General features: G+C 42.9%; 2 protein-coding genes and 1 pseudogene across 2 annotated transcripts in view; 2 read left to right on the top strand and 1 right to left on the bottom strand.

Annotated features, from left to right (window-relative positions):
- Positions 1 to 2,490: 2,490 nt before the first annotated feature.
- LOC123597466 lies at positions 2,491 to 6,909 on the top strand (annotated as a pseudogene).
- Positions 6,910 to 9,626: 2,717 nt separating this feature from the next.
- Positions 9,627 to 12,113, bottom strand: ATP5IF1 (ATP synthase inhibitory factor subunit 1). The gene is made up of 3 exons (XM_045476294.1): positions 11,972 to 12,113; positions 11,797 to 11,882; positions 9,627 to 9,898 (listed from the first exon to the last, which is right to left on the bottom strand). Exons 1-3 carry the CDS (start codon positions 12,056 to 12,058, stop codon positions 9,745 to 9,747), a joined length of 327 nt encoding a protein of 108 aa, XP_045332250.1. The 5' UTR covers positions 12,059 to 12,113; the 3' UTR covers positions 9,627 to 9,744.
- Positions 12,114 to 14,101: 1,988 nt separating this feature from the next.
- Positions 14,102 to 17,295, top strand: part of DNAJC8 (DnaJ heat shock protein family (Hsp40) member C8) — a 28,969-nt gene continuing 25,775 nt past the window's right edge. Inside the window, exons 1-2 of the mRNA XM_045476293.1 lie at positions 14,102 to 14,275; positions 16,569 to 16,670. Of these exons, the coding sequence (XP_045332249.1) occupies positions 14,198 to 14,275; positions 16,569 to 16,670 (180 nt within the window). The 5' untranslated portion in view covers positions 14,102 to 14,197. The remainder of the gene's footprint in view (positions 14,276 to 16,568; positions 16,671 to 17,295) is intronic.

Below are 17,295 nucleotides of genomic sequence, written 5' to 3'. Positions count from 1 at the left end.
TTCTCTTCCCCTCTTGATGCCCCTCCCCCCCTCAAAATAAATAAATAAATAAACATTAAAAAAAAAAAAAAGAAATCTTGGGGCACCTGGATGGCTTAGTTAAGCGTCTGACTTTGGCTCAGGTCATGATCTCATGGTTCATGGGTTTAAGCCCCACATCAGGCTCTGCTGTCAGCCCAGAGCCTGCTTCAGATCCTCTGTCCCCACCTCTCTCTGCCCCTTCCCCTCCTCTCAAAAATAAATAAACATTTAAAAAGTAAAAGAAAGAGAAATCTTTGTTAGGTCACTGGCTGATTGCTGAGATAACGGAATAGAGATGTCAGGGACCACCATGACAAGGAATGCAGTTATTGCAAAGACAGCTTGGAGAAGTCACCAAACAAGCAGAGCACTACAGGCCACACAGGCAATTATAGCTTAGCAAGGGAGGTGTGATGGTTAATTTTAGGTTTCAACTTGTCTGGGTGGCTGGACATTTGGTGAAACATTATTCTGGGTGTGTCTGTGAAGGTGTTTCTGGATAAGATTAATATTGCATAGGTAGAGTAGTATTGTTGAGGGCCTGAATAAAACAAAATAGTTGATCTTCCCACAAATAAGAGGGCATTTTCTCCTGCCTAGGCGCCTTGAGCTGGAATAGCAGTTTTTCCTGCCTTTGGACTTGGACTGAAACTATATATCTCGGGTCTCCAGCTTGCGACTGCAGACACTGGGGCTTGCCAGCCTCCATAATTGATCCTATTGGTTCTGTTCCTTTGGAGAACCCTGACTGATACAGATTTTGGTACTGAGAGTGGTTCTAGAAGAACAGAAATGTAAGGAGGAGTTTCAGAATTGATTCTGGGGGCTCTGGAATTGGCTCTTCTACTCTTATTAGACTTAAAAGACACTAATGGCTCTATTTCTGGTAGTAAAGATAGCACCCATAGTCTATGGTATGATCTCGCAATAAAGATATTAAAAATGCCAGTATCAGGTACTTTTTGAAATATTTTATGTTATTTTTTTTAAGTTCATTTATTTATTTTGAGAGAGGGAGAGAGTGTGTGCATGCATGCAAACAGGAGAGAGGCAGAGAGAGAAGGAGACAGAGAGAATCCCAAGCAGGCTCTACACTGACAGCATGGAGCCCAACGTGGGGATCGAACTCAAACTGTGAGATCATGACCTGAGCCCAAATCAAGAGTTGGACACTTAACTGACTGAACCACCCAGGCACCTCAAGATTTTAAGTATTCTCTACACTCAACATGGGGCTTGAACCCACAACCCTGAGATCAAGAGCTGTGTGCTCCAGCCAGGTGCTCTCACCATCAGATATTCTTAATCAACTACTTATAAGAAGCAATGATCTAGTGACAGTATGTATGATACTTTTGAACATTCTTGTCAAACTAAGAAACGTAGTGAGCTTGGCTAATTGCTTCTTCTTCTTCTTCTTCTTCTTCTTCTTCTTCTTCTTCTTCTTCGGCTAATTGCTTCTAATGTCACTTTCCCTACAATGTGGGGTAAGAAAAGGATGAACATGGGGATACAAATGAACACATTCCCTGTTATCTGGTATGGAGCTATGGAGCTGGCAAATGCTTTTCTCTTCATACCTGTCGATAAGGACCACAAGAAACAGTTTGCTTTCAGCTGGTGTGGTGGCTAACTTAATGGGTCAATTGGACTGGACCATAGGGCACCCAGATATTTGGCTAAATGTTATTTCTAGGTGAGTCTGTAAGGGTGTTTCCAGAGGAGATTAGCTTTTACTCAGTAGACTGAGTCAAGCAGATTGTCCTTCCCCATGTGGATGGACACCATCTAATCCACTGAGGTCCCAAATAAAACAAAAAGGCAGAGGAAAGGAGAATTTTTTCTCATTGTCCTGACTACTTGAGGTGGGACATAGGTCTTCTGCCCTTGCACTAAAACTTACTCTGTTGGTTTTCTCTGAATCACTTCTATATAGCCTGTACATGCTGTCGATTCTGTTTCTCTGGAGAATTCTGAGACCAGCAATATACCCTCACTGTTCTGCCTCAGGAATATACCCATTCTTCAACTCTATGTCAAAATTTGGTTCACAGGACAATTGATCACTATCTTAGCCCATTCAGTCTGCTGTAACAAAGTACCATAAATGGGTGGCTTATAAAAAACAAATTTATTTCTCACAGTTCTGGGGGCTAGAAGTCCAAGATCAGATTGCCAGCATGAATAGGTTCTGATGAGATCCCTCTTCTGGGTTGCTGACTGGCAGACTTCTCATAGTATCCTCACATGGCAGAGAGTGAAAGATCTGGTCACTTTTTTTTTTTTTTTTTTTTTTTTAATAGGCTTCATGCCCAGTGCAGAGCCCAACGTGGGGCTTGAACTCACATCTGGGGTCACTTTTATAAGGGCACTAATCCCATTCATGAGGGTTCCATCCTCATGACCTAATCATGTCCCAAAGGCCCCACCTCCTAATACCATCACATTAGGGGGGGTCTGATTTCAACATATGAATTTTGGGAGACACAGACATTCAGGCCATTATGATCACCTTTCCCTTCCACAAGACATCACCCTGGTCATGACATTGATGACATCGTGCTAATGGGCCCTAGTGAGCGAGAAGTAGCAACTACTCTAGACTTATTGGTAAGACATCTGTGTGTCAGAGGGTGGAAAATAAATCTGACAAAAATTCTGGGGCCTTCTATCTTTGTGAAATCTCTAGGGATCCAATGATGTGTGGCATGTTGTGCTATCCCTTCTAAGATGAAGGATAAGTTGTTTCATCTGTCCCCTCCTACGATGAGGAAAGAGGCATAACACCTAGTGGAACTCTGGAGTTTGGAGGCAACATTCCTCATTGGAGTGTATTACTCCAACCCATTTATTGAAAAGCCTGAAAAGCTGCTACTTATGCGTGGGGATAAGAGCAAGAGAGAAGGCCAGGCTGCCATGCAGGCTGCTCTGCCACTTGGGTCATATGATCTGGCAGATTCAATGGTGCCCGGGCCAGTGGCATATGGGAGGCTGTTTGGAGTCTTGTCAAAGTGTCCTGACCAGTGTCATTCCTCCAGCATTCTGCACACACTCCCATTAGAACACTTCTCATATTGTTTAACCACTTGTTTTTCCCAACAGGCTGTGGGTTCCATAAAGACAGGAGCTGTGGGGTGTCTGCCTGGCTCAGTCAGCACAACATGTGGCACTTGATCTCCAGGTCAGTGAATTGAGTGCTATGTTGGGCATATAGCTTATCCAAAAAAAAAAAAAAAAAAAAAAGACAGGAGCTGTGATTATTTTGTAGTTGTGTACCCCATGTATGCCAAGTGTCCACCATGTAGCAGATGCTAAATATAATTAAAAAAAATTTTTTTTTCAACGTTTATTTATTTTTGGGACAGAGAGAGACAGAGCATGAACGGGGGAGGGGCAGAGAGAGAGGGAGACACAGAATCGGAAACAGGCTCCAGGCTCTGAGCCATCAGCCCAGAGCCCGACGCGGGGCTCGAACTCACGGACCGCGAGATCGTGACCTGGCTGAAGTCGGGCGCTCAACCGACTGCGCCACCCAGGCGCCCCGCTAAATATAATTTTTAATGAATACATTTTTCAAAGGGGTACTTTTTTTTTAATGTTTTATTTATTTTTGAGAGGAAGAGAGAGAGAGAGAGAGTGTGTGAGCACGGGAGGGGCGGAGAGGGAGACACAGAATCTGAAGCAGGCTCCAGGCTCCGAGCTGTCAGCACAGAGCCTGAGACAGGGCTTGAACTCACAACCCATGAGATCATAACCTGAGCTGAAGTTGGATGCTCAACTGACTGAGCCACCCAGACACTCCTGAATACACTTTTTAAAATCTGAAAATGGCATATGTAGAATATACAGCAATGCACATTCAAGAATAGTGGAATGACCCAGGGTCCTCTTTGTGGGAATTAGTTAAAAGGTGACTCTTTCAGAATAGATGCCACCCGTAACTGAGAGGACACTGCTTGGTGAGCAGGGTGTGGGCTGAATTTTAGTCTTCCTTGGTCCCTTCAGTTAGGTGTCCTTATCCAGTGAACAATCTGCCCAACCATACCACCAGATCTGCAGGATCCCTTATACCAGTGGTTCTTAACTGTGGCCACATATTGGAAAAAAGGGGAATTCTGAAAATATCCAAGCTCACACCCCCATCTCAGATATTTGGATTTAATTGGTTCTGAGACTTTGACTTAATTTTAAAGGTCTCAGGTATTTCAATGTGCTGCCCAGGTTGGGAATTACAACTTTAGACTTACTGATGTGAAAATCTCAAACTAGACTCTATTGCAAACGTGTGTTTGTGTCATATAGGCACGCACTGACATACTGATGGGATTCATGATACAGCCCAAATGTTAATGTCAATGCCAACGCCAACCACTGGCACTTCTACATTTACTTTCAGGAGCCTTCACCTTAACCAACCATTCCCAGATATCCAGGCACTCCCCCAACCTGTCCCACATTGAGGGGGGAACTAACTTAATAGGCAGTTGAACCACTACACTGGGACTACAGCTTAAGTTCGTGGGAGCAGGTGCTCTGAAGGAAAGTCCTTGTTCAGCAGAAACCTGGCTGTATGGCTTGGAGAAACTTCACGATTCCCTGCTTTGGTTACTTTGCTTATAAAAGTAAACTAATGGCGTGGGTCTATTTCCCAGAAATATCACAAGATTTAATGAACAAATAATTGTGAAGTGCTCATAAATATAAACTGTTGTGCTATTGTTAAAGAACTTCATTGTACAAAATTCCATAGAAATCTCAAAAAGAAAAAAAGGCACTGACACAGATGGTGAGGAAGCTGCTTCGATAGATCTGCTCCTGCAGTTCTGAGTTTCTCTGGTCCCTGCCTTTCCTGAGTTTCGTTTGTTTAAGGTTTGTTGTGATTCTGAGACAATAGCCCCTGTTCTTTAAAAAAAAAAAAAAAAAAAAAAAATCACTCTTTTTTTCTCCTCCTTAAGCCAGCCTGTGTTGGTTTTCTGTTACTTGTAAACAAAAGTGATTTTATTCTAGGGAATGCTATGCTCTAAAAATGTCAACATGTTTTGTACAAGAATAATTTTAACATATCTTTATTTTTATCCTGAAACAGGATTCATATGAAGATCTGTATTCGATATATGTAGTTATACTTAGTAATCTGCCTTTATAAAAATGTCCCATGCCCAAGAATGCCAGCAAATATCATGAGAAGCTACTTGTACAGTGGCCCTCAAACTTCAGTGGACATTACAATCACTTGGGAAGCTTGTTGAACAGATTTCTAGGTCCTACCCTCAGTGTAGCAGGTCTGTGAAGGGGCCTGAGAACTTGCATTTCTTACAAGCTCCCAGGTGATGCTGATGCTGGCCTGCAAGCACTTTAAGAACCCCTGCTGGAGTATTTTCCAAATTCTAAGAAACATCTGGGGTACTTCTGGGGAATCTTATGACCTGTGCTACGTGTCTATGGTTACTGGTTCATATCATATAAATTATCTGAGGATTTTAACAAAGATATATTTAATTTTTTTTAACATTTATTTATTTTTGAGAGAGAGAGAGAGAGAGAGAGAGAGAGAGACAGGGTACAAGCAGGGGAGGGGCAGAGAGAGAGGGAGACACAAAATCTGAAGCAGGCTCCAGGCTCTGAGCTGTCAGCACAGAGCCTGACGTGGGGCTCGAACTCGTCAGAGGTGAGATCATGACCGGAGCTGAAGTCGGCCACTTAACCGACTGAGCCACCCAGGCGCCCCAACAAAGATATATTTAAACAAGTATATTTAAGCTTTCTAAGTTAGTGGTGGAACGTGGAAAAGCTGTGCCTGTGAAGCAGTAAACCAGCACCTCTGTTTGTTTGTTTGCTTTGCCCATAGTTCAACTGCTCCAAACCCACACACTAAGGACCCTGAATCTGTCCACCCCCAGCGAAGCGAGACCTTCTGGCTGGGTCCCCCCTGATTTGGGCCGATTTCGCGCCTCCAAACAACCTTGGCATGATGTCTTATCTTAAGCAACTGCCTTACGCAGTCAACGGACTGAGTCTGATCACTTTGGGCATGTTCTTGCTGCGCCCCTCGGTGAGCTACCCGGGTATGGCTTAGGAATCGAAGACCTAAGTGCCACCAACAGCAGCAGCAGCAGCAGCAGCAGCAGCAGCAACAGAATGGAGGTCAAAACAAAGTGACACCTGCCAAAAAGAAGACCTCTCCAGCTCGGGAGGTAAGTTCAGAGAGTGGAATGAGTGGCCAATTTGCTCCCCCCTCTAGCACCTCAGTCCCGGCCATTTCCAGCAGCAGTGCTCCTGTGTCTATCTGGAGCCCAGCTTCCATCTCCCCACTGTCAGATCCCTTGTCCACTTCCTCTTCCTGCATGCAGAGGTCCTGTCCCATGACCTATACTCAGGCTTCGGGTTATAGTCAAGGATATGCTGGCTCAGCTTCCTACTTTGGGGACATGGACTGTGGATCTTATTTGACCCCTATATATATCACCAGCTTCCTGGACCAGGGGCCACACTCAGCCCCTGGTACCAATGTGGTCAACAGCCATCTCAATCAGTCCCCAGCTTCTCTTTCCATCCAGGAATATGGAGCTTCAACCTTGGATTTTAACTCAACCACTGATTGTTTGGATCATAAGGACCAAACTGCCTCCTGGAAGCTTAACTTCAATGCTGACTGCTTGGAATATAAAGATCAGACATCCCCGTGGAAATACCAGGTTTTGTGAAGATCCGTAGAACCTTTTTGTGGGCAATTTTTAAATATACTGGGCTGGACATTCCAGGTTTAGCCAGGCATTGGTTAAAAGAGTTAGATGGGATGATGCTCAGACTCATCTTCTAATCAATGTTCCGGGAGGCATAGAAGGAAAAATGAAGGGCCTTAGAGGGGCCACCAGCAACCAGCAAACTGAAATGGAGACAAACCAGTCTACTTAAGATCCTGTCATAGTTTTAGGTCATTTGTTTTCCTGATTTGCAAAGTGACCAAAAGCATTCTAGCCATGTGCAACCAAACACCATCAAAAATAAACAAAACTAAATTGTGAGGGAAAGGAGGGAAGGACATGGCCTTCTTAAGCAGAGGGGTTCCAATGTTTTAGCCAATCCGTGGTTGGATCTTAGGAATGAAGTGTCTCAAGCTCACTCATGTTTCATGACCAATTGGTAGCTGGCACTGAAAAACTTTTCAGGGCTGTGTGAATTGTGCGACTGATTGTCCCAGATGCACTACTTTGTTTTAAACATAATGTTCATAAGGAGTCAATATGTAGTTTAGGAGACAATCAGTGTGTGTCTTATAGAAATGGTGCATCTGTGGTTTTTAATCTGTGCTAAACTTCAAAACTGGGATCTCCTGTTATTGTATGCAACCTTGAACTCCACCTCTACAGACTTTCCTCTGTGATTAAGTAGGTTATAATTATAAGCAAATTCAGAGCAACTGAGTACTTACCTAAAAAGATTGCCTTTGGCTGGAGGTGAGCTGCACTGAAACTTTACAACAAAATATCTCTGGACAAGGAGAGTGAGAGAAGAGAAACAGGACATTAATTCATCTGTAATTTACTGTTGGTAAGTCTAGCAGTATGGAGACATTGGTCAATTGCTCTGACCCTGATGAATTTATAGACTGTGATCATTGTCATTTATGCTTGCAGATGTTAACTGGAAAAGTTATATATGCATAAACTTTTTCTTCCTGGATTTGGCAGATATATATAATTACGTTAAAATGGTTCTAGCACAAAAAAATAAATGTATTTAAAATGTATTTTTTAAATGTATTTTAAACAATATTTATCTTACTTTTATTATAGCATGATAGAAAAATTAACCAAAGATACGTCACAACAAAAAGACCATGAGTTACCATTTTCATAAAGTTCGGGTACTTTTAAATTAAGCTGCTCCAAAAATTATTCATTTTATCTTTGTAAGAATTTGAGCTTTTCATCTTCACTTCAAAGTTTCAACTTTTTGCTTGTTTTATCCAATCATTAGAGTGACTTTAATTTAAAATAGAAATAAGTGTGGAGGCACCTGGGTGGCTCATTTGGTTAAGCATCTGACTCTTAATTTTAGCTCAGGTGATCTCACGTTTTGTGGGTTCGAGCCCCATGTCGGGCTCTGAGCTGATGGCGCGGAGCCTGCTTGGGATTCTCTGTCTCCCTCTCTCTCAAAAATAAATAAAAATAAATGTCAAGAGCAGATGGTACACTCACTAAGTGAGTGTAGATGGAACATCACTCCCAATAAGGCAGTTATTGATCAGAAGTCACAAAAGCACTATCATCTATGAACTTAGGGGATTTCGTAAGCCTGGGCTGGGGGAGAGGGTCATAAAGTGCAAAATGGAAGATGTTACTTTTTCCTCAACTAATTTTTTTTTAACTTTTCAAATTTTGTAGTGTTGTAAAGTTAAAAAAAAAAGGCATGTGACTTATGATCATTTTTTGCACTGCATCTTTGAGGTAATTTTATTGCTGGCCACTTGAATCTCAGCATTCACATCTCAGGAGTGTCCATAAACTTTTCACCAGCAGTAGCAATGGACATGCGTCCATCTAGTGACATCTAGTGACTTTTCTTCAAGGGCAGGGTCAATGACTAGTCCAAACTTACCATTCAATGGCTTTAAAGCCTTTTTTGTAATAAGAGCCTTGCAACAAAAGACTCATCACAATTCTGGGGCAAATGATCTATTAAACTGGCCAATTGGAAAGGTGTTGATATTGGCCCCAAATGTTATTCTTCTGGCCTGGAGGAGTCGCACCACTCGTTTGTATAATAATTTAAACAAGCCTTACAAATCTGAATCAAAAGCCCACTCAGCAAACTATAACCTAAGAAATAATTCTGCTTCTCTGCTATTAACTAACTTGGAAGCCTCAACTCCACAATACTGAGCGACCATAGGCAAAACATAATTTCTAATTCCAGTTCTTTCAATTTGTACAAGGCTAATTAGAACAAGAGGTAACTAGCTCATATGAAGAGTTCTCTAATTTTTATTTTTTTTTGAGAGACAGTGCAAGTGAGTGAGGGGCAGAGAGGGGGAGGGAGGAAGGGAAAGAGAGAGAAGTGGGGCTCACCTGAAGTGGGGCTTGAACTCACCTGATGCAGGACTCGAACTCACATGAGATCATGACCTGAGCTGAAGTCAGATGCTTAACCAACCAACCCACTCAGGTGCCTTCTAATTTTTATTTTTAGTAAGCTCTACACCCAACATGGGGGTTGAACATATGACCCTGAGATCAAGAATAGCACATTCTACTGACTGAGCCAGCGAGGTACCCCTTTCTAATCATTTTATAAATGCAAAATGGACTGATGGTGCCTTGAATGATATCCTATCATTCCTGTTTTCCAGGCTACTCTTAACCTCAGGTCTTGGATTAGGGTTTGTTTTTCAAGAGGCTTTCTCTGAACACCTCTGACTAGTACCAGAAAGGAAGAGGGAATTTCCTTGTGTCACAGCCCCCTGCCCCATAAATTGCATAGCACTTATCACACTGTGCTCTTTGAGTTCCCTATTGCAGGTACCCTGTCTGATTCATTTTAGCAGTCCAGTAGTATGTCCCTCTTACCCCTTTCCAGACAGTGGAAGAAGGCATTCGACACAATTCACTGATGATAATTTATTGTAATCTGTTGGCAGCACACAGATATTTAATAAAACCAGGACTATGTTTACACAGAAGTGAGCATCAATACATAGCCATTCTACGGAACTGTGTGCATTTAATCATCTTCCTCCTCATCACGTTTGAGATGTTTAATCTTCTTCTTGTGCCGCTCAATTTCTTTCTGCAGACGCTCAATCTCCTTTATATGATGACTGATCTCATCTTCATGGTGTTTCTTCAAGGCTGCTAGTTGTTCTCTAGTGCGCGCTCTACAAGGACACAGTGGCTGTGTTTAATCCCAATCCTTCATCCCGCAGAGACCTCTAAGCATAACCCACAACACCTAAGGCAAAGAACAGCAGTCCCAATCCCATGGGAGTCTGGCTGGTCACCCTCTTCTATCCTCAACCCCACCAGTGATAGAATACTCCATCTCGGGATATATCCATCTTTAGGAGATGACCAAATGATTCCATTATCCTGGTGCCAGTGCCTGAAATTCCATCGTTTGTGAGTTATTCCTTTCAGATTTCTCTTTAGAAAACTCCAGAGTGGTGTGACATTAAGTCCCCAACACCTTACGACAGGAACCACCCAGAGACCAGAATCCCTTTTTTGTGGAAAAAAAGAGCAAAAGGAGGGATGTATGGACAAAGGGGTATTGTTAAAGGACAAATACCCATGTCCTATCTCAATTTATCTAGGGGGCTTTCTTTGTATAGGGAAATGCATGACTCACTGAAAAGGCCAAAATGAAGGGTAAAGAAAAAAAAGTATTGGCAGTTCAATTTAGGTCTCAAGAAGGGACATTCAAATGTTGCTTTGGCTACATTTGGGCCTCGGTTTTCCTTAATGTAAAATGTGGAGGCCCAATTAGATGGTCCCTAAGGGCTTTGCCTGGGCTCTCTGGTTTGGCATGGTGATAATTTTTTTTAACATTTATTCATTTATGAGACACAGAGAGCACAAGCAGGGTAGGGACAGAGAGAGAGAGAGGGAGCTACAGAATTTAAGCAGGCTCCAAGCTCCGAGCTGTCAGCACAGAGCCTGACGCGGGGCTTAAACTTATAAGCTGTGAGATCATGACCTGAGCCGAAGTCGGACACTTAACCGACTGAGCCACCCAGGTGCCCCAGTGATAATTTTTTTTCTAAGTTTATGTATTTTGAGAGAGAGAGAGAGAGAGAGAGAGAGAGAGAGAGATAGGATCCCAAGCAGGCTCCACACTGTCAGTGCGCAGCCGGATGCCAGGCTTGAACCTACAAACTGGAGGATCATGACCTGAGCCAAAAACCAAGAGTCTGATGCTTAACTGAGCCACCCAAGTGTGCCCATGGTGATAATTCTTAAGAGTGAGTAAGAAAGGGCAGAAGTGAAAAGATAGACCAAAGGGCAAACAGAAGATTAGTTCCAAGCTGCTCCCCACTGGGGGTAGAAGTCAGAAAAGGATAACTAAGGGGTGGGAAAGACTTGCTAGGTTCAGCCTGTTCTCCACTCTTATGCAGGAGAGAAATCTATCCAGCCCAGACGCTGGGCTGGGCTGGGCTGGGCTGGGCTAGGCAGGGCAAAAGTCTCCCAAGAAGTGCGGGAGGAGGATTCCAACCAAAAGCAGCTGCCACCAGCTCCTGTGACCCACTCACTCTGGCCGAAATGGAGACGCATGAGGGTCTAGAAATGGCTGAGGGTCTGAAGAGTCAGGGAGTTCATCCATGTGGAGGAGAAAAATGAATTTAGAGGGGTTAAGGAGTGGGTGAGGGCCACGGAAAGCAGGCTCGGAAGGTCTGCAAATATTGGGCAGTGGGATCTAGACACTCTTGGAAGAATCTGGAAGCCACTTCGCACGACCAGGGGAGAATTCCCTGGGTGGACATGGTAAATGATTCAGGAAGAGTTGAGCCACGGTTTGAGAATTTTGGAGACACGCGGGTGGAAATGGCATTAGGCCCCCAAAAGGGCCTCTGGACTATTTGGCAGGGGAGCGTCCTATAAGTGGCGACAGTCGTGACCTCAAGTGTGAGGGGTAACTAAGTACAGGTCCTGCGAGTTCTATTGGGGGATGGGCGCCCCTAGGGCACCAGGGAGGGAAGGGTAGGGGGACTGGAAGTTTAAGTAGTATCCGAAGGCCCTGAGAGATCTCGGACTGGATTCGGGGTTCCGTGGGCCTCACCGGAAGTATCGTTCCTCTTCAGCTTGTTCTCTCTTTCCGAAGGCCCCACCGGCCTCCCGGATCGAACCCGCGCGGGAGTCCTCTGACTGCGGAGAGAGACGAGAACATCGGTAAAGGTGCGAAGAGATGGGATCCGCGCTCAGGGATGGGACAACGGATACTCCTGCCAGCGTACCCGTTCGGAGCTGAAGCCTCGGGCCTGCATGGCCCTAACGCCCCACACGCCTAGCCGCACTCGCGCAGCAAAAGCCGTGACAGCCATTGTTGTCAGAACCGCACCTCTCCAAGTCCCTGGCGGCGCAGACTCTCAGCAGGCGCTAACGACGCTGGGAGCCACGCAGCCAATCTTTTCCATGGAGAGGCGGGACTTACCTAGGAGTAGCAAATAATGAGGTGGAGGGGGAGGGGTTCCTGCAGTTCGCGGCGAATCCTGAGCGAGAGGCGGGCCCATTCTTAGCCAATCTCTGGCAAGGGCTTTGGGGCCAAAGGACAAGAATAATAATGGAGGAGGAACTCAGTCAGAAGTCGGATTTTGAGCTCTTGGACCTATCAGACTGAATTGTGGCATCGACCCCATACCGCGATTCCAATCCTGAAGTTATTAAACACACAAAGAAAGCCTTCCCTTTCCTGGGCTACTAGCATCAAAAAGATGGCTAATGTAGGGGTTGGGGGACTATGTCCAGGATGCTCCGACTTAGGGTTGGGGGGAAAATTTTTTTATAAGTATATATATATGTGTGTATATATATATGTAGTCTCTTAAGAGATGCCAGTGTTCTTTTTGTTGTATTGACATTTCACTCAAGTTGCAGCTTAAATGTCACCTTCTCAGAAACCTTCCCTGACCTCATTAGTCATTTTATTATAGCTCTGTTTTGTTCTTTCTCTCTCTGTCTTTGCACTTTTCACCATTTAAAGTTATCAGGGCCTGATCAAGTAGACACTGAATTTAATATTTGTAAAATGCATTAATATGCAATCAAATAGGCTTGATAGCTGGACTTTTGGTAATGTGAAGTAATGAAGTGGAAAAGACCATAAGTAGGAGTCTAGGGAAGGCTTTGCTTTGACCTTCCTAAAGCCATCTAACAAGTGTGAACAAGACCGTAGGAGTTATAACCTTTTCCTAAGTCATTTTCTCTCTCTGAGTTCAGTTTTTTTCCTCCTTTTAGAGGAGAGGGTTGGGCCAGATTATCTTGTTCGTAATTATAAAAATACCTTCATTACTTTCCATGAAGTTGTGGAACTGTTTTATTGATCATCTTTTGGTTGGAGAAATACCAACCCTGGTTTGTATGACTTAAATGAGAGGAAATAACCTGCAGGGCACATTTTCAAATGTTGATAGCATAAAACTTGGAAAAACACAAAAGCAGAAGGATAGAAATAATAATCACTTATAAGATCACTACGTAGTGGTAATAATTTGCTGTGTTTCTAGATGATATTTAAGTGCCATTCTAGTTTCAGAAATTCTGTTTCTAGTTCTCAGATACTGTTGTTTCTTGATTATGTCCTAGGCTGGGCATCCAATGGAGGGTCTTACTGAACTTGTGCAAAGGATAGTCTAGGTACTATGATGGCTGTAATTTAAAAAAAAAAAAAAAGGAAAATAACAAGTGTTGGTGAGGATGTGGAGAAAGGGTAATGCTTGTACATTGCTGGTGGGTTCAGCCACTGGGGGAAATAGCTTGGCAGTTGCTCAAAAAGTTAAATACAGAATTACCATAAGACTCAGCAATTTCATTTCTAGGTGTGTACCCTCCCCCGTTGAAACTGAAAACTAGTATTCAAATACATGTACACACATATTCATAGAAGCACCATTTCAGTATAGCTAGAAGATGGAAACAGTCCAAATGTTTATCCCTTGATGAGTGAAAATAAACTGGTATATTTACACAGCAGAATATCATTCAGCCATAAAAAGTAATGAAATAATGATTCATGCTATACCTTGGATGAATCTTGGGAACATTATGCTAAGTGAAGAAGGCAGATACAAAAGGCCACACATTGTATGATTGCATTTATATAAGATGTCCAGGATAGGTAAATCTATAGAGTCAGTTGATGTAAGGGGTTGAATAGAAAAGGGAATGGGGAGGAACTGCTTGATAGGTCTAAGTATCCTTCTGGGGTGATGAAAGTGTTTTGGGACTAGATAGAGGTTGGTGGTTGCACAACGCTGTGAGTGTAAAGAACTGTTCATTTTGATTATATGTTATGTGTATCTCACCTCAATTAAAAAGAGTCTATTTAGGTTAGAGGTTTCTGTCTTGGGAGCCAGCCCTTTTAAGAGTCACAAGGAAGGGGGCGGAGCTAGGGAGGCGGGCCTGTAAGAATCACAGGAGGCTGCGCCTGCGCGGGAGAGTCACGTGGTTGCTGGGCCGGGGAAATGGCGGCTCCAGGAGAGAGCGGGGCTTCGGCTGGCGGAGGGAGCACTGAGGAAGCATTTATGACCTTCTACAGTGAGGTGAACACCGAGTGAGGAGTAGTGGCACCGGGGCGACCCCACTCGGTCCTACTTTCCCAGCGGGCAAAGGCAGTGGTCTTCCTGGCCTGGACCGTTGGGCGGTTCCTCCTGTCTGGCCTTCGGGCAGGCAGGGGGGCTGGGGGTGTGTGTGCGCATCTCTGCCTCGTAGCTGCTGGGGGAATCCCTTGGGCATCGAAAAAGGGGCCAGGATCCGACGTCTGCGGGTAGACGACGATTGTGGCCAACGAAGTGCCTGGGCGCGTGCAGAGGGCCCCAAGTCCGCGGAGTCCGAGGCTGCCAGGGGCTGGCAGAGTCCGGCCTTCTTGGGGGCGACTTAACTTTGCTGGGCCTCATTTTTATTCTGAACGGAAGCACTGTCTACCCTTAGTCCTCTGTAATGAGTTGTATTACTGGTTATTTCTGCCATTCGTGGGCGCCAGGCACTATGCATCATGCCAGGGAGGCATTATCTTTGTTTTACAGATGACAAACCTGAGGTTTAGGGAAGCGAAATAATTTGTTCTGGGTCTTACAGCAGATATCATCAGCTTGGTATCATGTTAGGATTGGGGGGTCAGTTTGGTGTGAGCCTCACTTATTGTCGCATTTCCAGCACGTACGTCATAGTAATTGCTTGGTAAATATTTGTTGAATAAATGAATGAATAAATGAAAAGCATGCCATTTGGAGTCAGGGGACCTTGGATTGGATTTTTGCAAGGCAGTTGGACTGTGTTTTAATTCTTTCAAGACATTGATTTTGCAGATCTTAGGTTTTTACCTCTGTAAAGCCAGAGTTAATATTAAAACAAGAGTTTTTATGAACGTTAAAGGAGTTAAGGTATAAGAAAAGGTGTCATAACATATAAAGCAGAAAGAAGCATCTTTCTAAGAGTTAAAGCTGAATGGCATGGGTTTGAGGAATGGAGTTGCTCCTGTCTAGGCTGTGAGCTGCTCAGAGTTCAGCACCGTGTCACATTCATTTTTTATCTTTGGTATTTGTAACAGTGCTTGTTACATAGTAGATTCTCCACAGTATTAAATTTGAAAACGGAATTAGCATATCCTTTATAGTCTGTCCTTTTGAAATGCCTAATTCACGTGAAAATGTTGATATGCTGGTACCAAAGTTTATTGACCTCTAATGACTACTCATCAGTTACACTGGAAATTGTTTCACTTACCATCTCTTAGTTAGAAATAAAAATAAACTAAAAACAATTCTGGCTTCTCTGAATTGAACGAGGGAAAGTACATAAAGGAGGACCCTTCAGTCATCATTCAACCAGTGTTTCTTGAGCACCTGACATGTACAAATGTACTGTTTAGGTGCTGGAGGTATGGTAGTGAACAATAGAAAAATCCTGTCTTAGAGCTTGCATTCTATAGAGAAAGATAAGCAATAAACAAACATGTAAAATATAGTGTCAGGTAGTGATATGTGCTACGAGGAAACATAAGTCTAGGAAAGAAGATGGGGTGAGGAGTGACATGCTATTTTCAAGAAAGTGAAGAGGAAAGATACTGAGAAGGAATGGCTTTTTATGCTATCGAAATTATTTCCAAACTCCTTTTGGCCATAGGAATAAAAATGGTATATAACATATAAACATAACATGATTCATTTCAACTAGCATTCCAATTCTGACAGTGGTACCAAGGATGTTTTTCTGGCACTACCTAGTGCCTGTTCTCCTTGGTGGTGTTTTGGGTCCGGGATTTTTCTAACTCTATTCGCGTGATAGGTAGGCAGAATTACTTGTCCCTCCCATATACTTTTTTAATGCTGTTTTTAGTGTATAGTATATTTCAGTGTAATTGTATTTTTCTAAAATAAAAAATTGTGAATTAAGTATGAACAACACTAGTACATCTTCTGTCATAAAGTGGAAGCTCTTTGAAGGTGGTGGCTGTGACTTATTTATGTTTATTTGTGATTCTTATCTTGGAGTCAGACTGTTGGAATTAAAATTCTAGTTTACAAGTTGGGTAGCCAGGAACAGATCAGTTAACCTCTCTAAGTCTCAGTTTTCCTATCTGTAAAATGGGAATAATAGTAGTATCTACTGTATAGGATGGTTGAGAGGAATAAATATATGTAAAGTTTTTAGAATTAGTTTTTAGAATAAATATATGTAAAGTTAGAATTCAGTGAATGATACCTGTTGTAATTATTCTTCAAATGTTCACAATGTAGACAGATTTTGCTCAACATGTCAGTAGCTTGTTAAAATGACAATTCAGAGTTTATTATTGAACTTTAGTAATGAAGTTTTTATCTCCCTTCATTTTAGGTCAAACAAATAGAGAAGAGAGATTCAGTTCTAACATCCAAAAATCAGATTGAAAGATTGACCCGTCCTGGTTCCTCCTACTTCAATTTGAACCCATTTGAGGTGAGCTGTTTGATGTTGCTATGGCCTTGTGATGGGAGCTTTTCATAGCTGCAGGCAGACTTACATCAGAACATACACCTTTGTCTTATAGTTGGAACTGAGATTGGCTGGTTTTATTGTGAGCAAAGCATGAGAAGGCAGCATGTTAGGAAAAATGAGATGGTCTGTGACCTGTCAAATATTCTCCATCTTTTACCAACCCTAATATAAAGGGCTTTATTTTCAGATGTGAAGGGCTAGCTACCCTTGATAAACTTAGGATCTTTGATTTAGTTTGCTTGTTACAACTTTTCTTTTGTACTGCAGTAAAAAATATCGAAAACCCAGGGTGCCTGGGTGGCTCACTTGGTTAAGCATCTGACTCACTTGGTTTTGGCTCAGGTTATGATCTCATGGTTCCTGAGTTTGAGCCCCATGTTGCCATGTTGGCCTGCTTGGTATTCTCTGTCTCCCTGTCTCTGCCCTTCCCCTTCTCTCTCTCTCCCAAAAATAAGTAAACTTAAAAAAATATATCAAATATCCATCAACCAAAAAATGACCACAGGGTTATAGACAAGCAAATATACTTTCTGGGTCTCCTTTGATTTATAATTTTAAACTTTTCCTAAATATGAAAGTAAATCAT

Source organism: Leopardus geoffroyi, chromosome C1 (assembly GCF_018350155.1).
Source record: "Leopardus geoffroyi isolate Oge1 chromosome C1, O.geoffroyi_Oge1_pat1.0, whole genome shotgun sequence".
NCBI lineage: Eukaryota > Metazoa > Chordata > Mammalia > Carnivora > Felidae > Leopardus > Leopardus geoffroyi.
This window is presented reverse-complemented; position numbering and strand designations above follow the sequence as displayed.